Here is a 2,104-nt window from a genome sequence, read left to right on the forward strand (position 1 = left end):
ATTAGTTTTTCTAATTGATCCATTATAAGCTTTTCTAGATGAACTGATCATTTGGTCTACATTGTCAAAGAAATGTGAGAATTACATTTAAAAATCATCAAAATCCAATGTGATGTCTTAAAATGTCTTGTTTTTTTTCCACAAACCCCTGAAAAATATATTTTTAAATAAGCTTTTGAATAGAGAAAGCTAACACAGCATTTTTTGACATGTTTGCATGAATACTTTTTTCTTTGACAATCAATTAATCATAAAAAAACAGTTGCCGACAATTTTTTTTGTACATTCAGTAACTGATGAATCGTCTAATTGTTGCTTTACACTAACAGAATAATAGATATAACAGATAATGATAAATAACAATAACTTGAATGCACAACATCCCAACATATGAAATATGGTTATGATCAAATCTTTTGCTGTCATTTTGGGTAAACTAGGAACAGATTTGCATTTCATTTCTCCAACATCACACTTCAATGATCTCTACTTCACTTTGTCACTCTGCATCTCTCTCTTCATGAAGAACTGTGACCCAGACTGCACCTCCATCTGTCCGTGTCTCAGCCTTTTTGTTTCGCACACATTGAAGGGTGTGATAATCCAAAACTACAGAGAGGAATGAGGACATCTGTCTACTGATTTAGCAGTTGTCTATTATTATTATTGATCACTTACCATTTGTTGTGGATCCTACAGGATCTACAAGTACCAGGCTCACGGCTACGCCTTCAGCTCTGTGGAGGAACTGCTGGACTCTCTCGGGGGGAGTGGCTTCATCAACATGACCCGAAGGCCGCTCTCTGATTCGCTGCTGGAGCTGGGTGTGTCGCAGCGCTTCATCGACGAGGTCATCGAGCCCGTCATGAGGGTCAACTACGGACAGAACGTCAGCATCCCCGCCTTTGTAGGTCAGATGAGTGTGAGGAAATGAGCAGCAGGGGAAGAGGAGGGAGGGTGAGAGAGACAGGGAAGAGGAACGGCCCGTCCACACAGCGGCTTTGGAAAAAGCTTGCCGGCGGGCGTGTCTGAAGCTCGACCAACAACCAATCACATGAATCTCCCGCCCCTGACACACAAGCAGCGGTTTGATTGGCTAGAGCTTGTACTGGCATATGATTTGATTGGCTGACGCTTCCACCGAAAGCTTCAGAAGCTTCAAAAGTTGAACATTGCTCAACTTTTGCAGCCTGAAACGCCAGGAAAGCTCCGCTCTGCTTCCCACAATGCAGTTCGGCGAAAAGTGACGTCACCCCATTCAAAGTGAATGGGCAGAAGGGTTGGAAGAAGCTTCTAACGCTGCTGTGTGGACGGGCCGGAAGGCTGCAGAAATTAGGACTGATGTAGGTCAGAAGAGAGAAAAGGACAAAAAGAAAAGACATTGGAGTTGAGAATAGAAAGAGAAGGAAGGTGAGAGGAAAGGGTGGCCTGGCGGAGCGAGAGAACAGGAAAATGTGTGGGCAGCTGATAATTGGTTTATAGCACTTGGCATTGTCTGTGTTAGTGGGTGAGCATGTGTGTAATGTGTGTGTGTGTTAAAGGCGCTGTGTCTCTGGCTGGTGCCCAGAACAACCTGTGGGCGGTGGAAGGAGGCAACAAGCTGGTGTGTTCTGGCCTGCTAAAGACGGCCAACGCTAACCTTCTGCAGGCACAAGTCAACTCCATCTCACCGCTCTACTCAGGTACTTCAACCCTGAGAGTACCATGATTCAGATTCATTTCATTAAGTTTTCCAAGATTTTTAAACGTGTTTCCTGTTGCTGTTTTTGCAATACAGCATTTTCATTATTAACCTTGTCTGAAACTATGCATCTTCGATCCATGAATTTGAGAGAATTGTGCCTGGAAAGCCCTGGAAAATCTCTGAAATGAAACAAGTAATAAGGATTACTGGATACTGGCTTTAAGCAGAATGTTATGCTTTTGCGAAGCAGAAACTTCACACTCGTGCTAGATGTTCCTTCATTGTGTTTCCAAAATATATCTTTGGAAACTCAATGCAGATAAAGACAGCATGGTCAAAACACCATTAAAAATGACCTAGGCCAGAATGTCAAAACATCATTTAAAAAATGATTCAGGCCGAAACTTCAAGAAAGAATTA

General features: G+C 42.7%; 1 protein-coding gene across 1 annotated transcript; it reads left to right on the forward strand.

Moving 5' to 3' along the window:
• Positions 1-309: 309 nt before the first annotated feature.
• On the forward strand, positions 310-1,740 carry LOC104952356 (prenylcysteine oxidase-like). Its single transcript, XM_010779168.1, has 2 exons — positions 310-911; positions 1,542-1,740. The coding sequence occupies exons 1-2, from the start codon at positions 785-787 to the stop codon at positions 1,706-1,708; spliced, it is 294 nt and encodes a 97-aa protein (XP_010777470.1). The 5' UTR covers positions 310-784; the 3' UTR covers positions 1,709-1,740.
• Positions 1,741-2,104: the final 364 nt, after the last annotated feature.

Source organism: Notothenia coriiceps, unplaced genomic scaffold (assembly GCF_000735185.1).
Source record: "Notothenia coriiceps isolate Sejong01 unplaced genomic scaffold, NC01 NC01_scaffold00019873, whole genome shotgun sequence".
Classification (NCBI taxonomy): domain Eukaryota; kingdom Metazoa; phylum Chordata; class Actinopteri; order Perciformes; family Nototheniidae; genus Notothenia; species Notothenia coriiceps.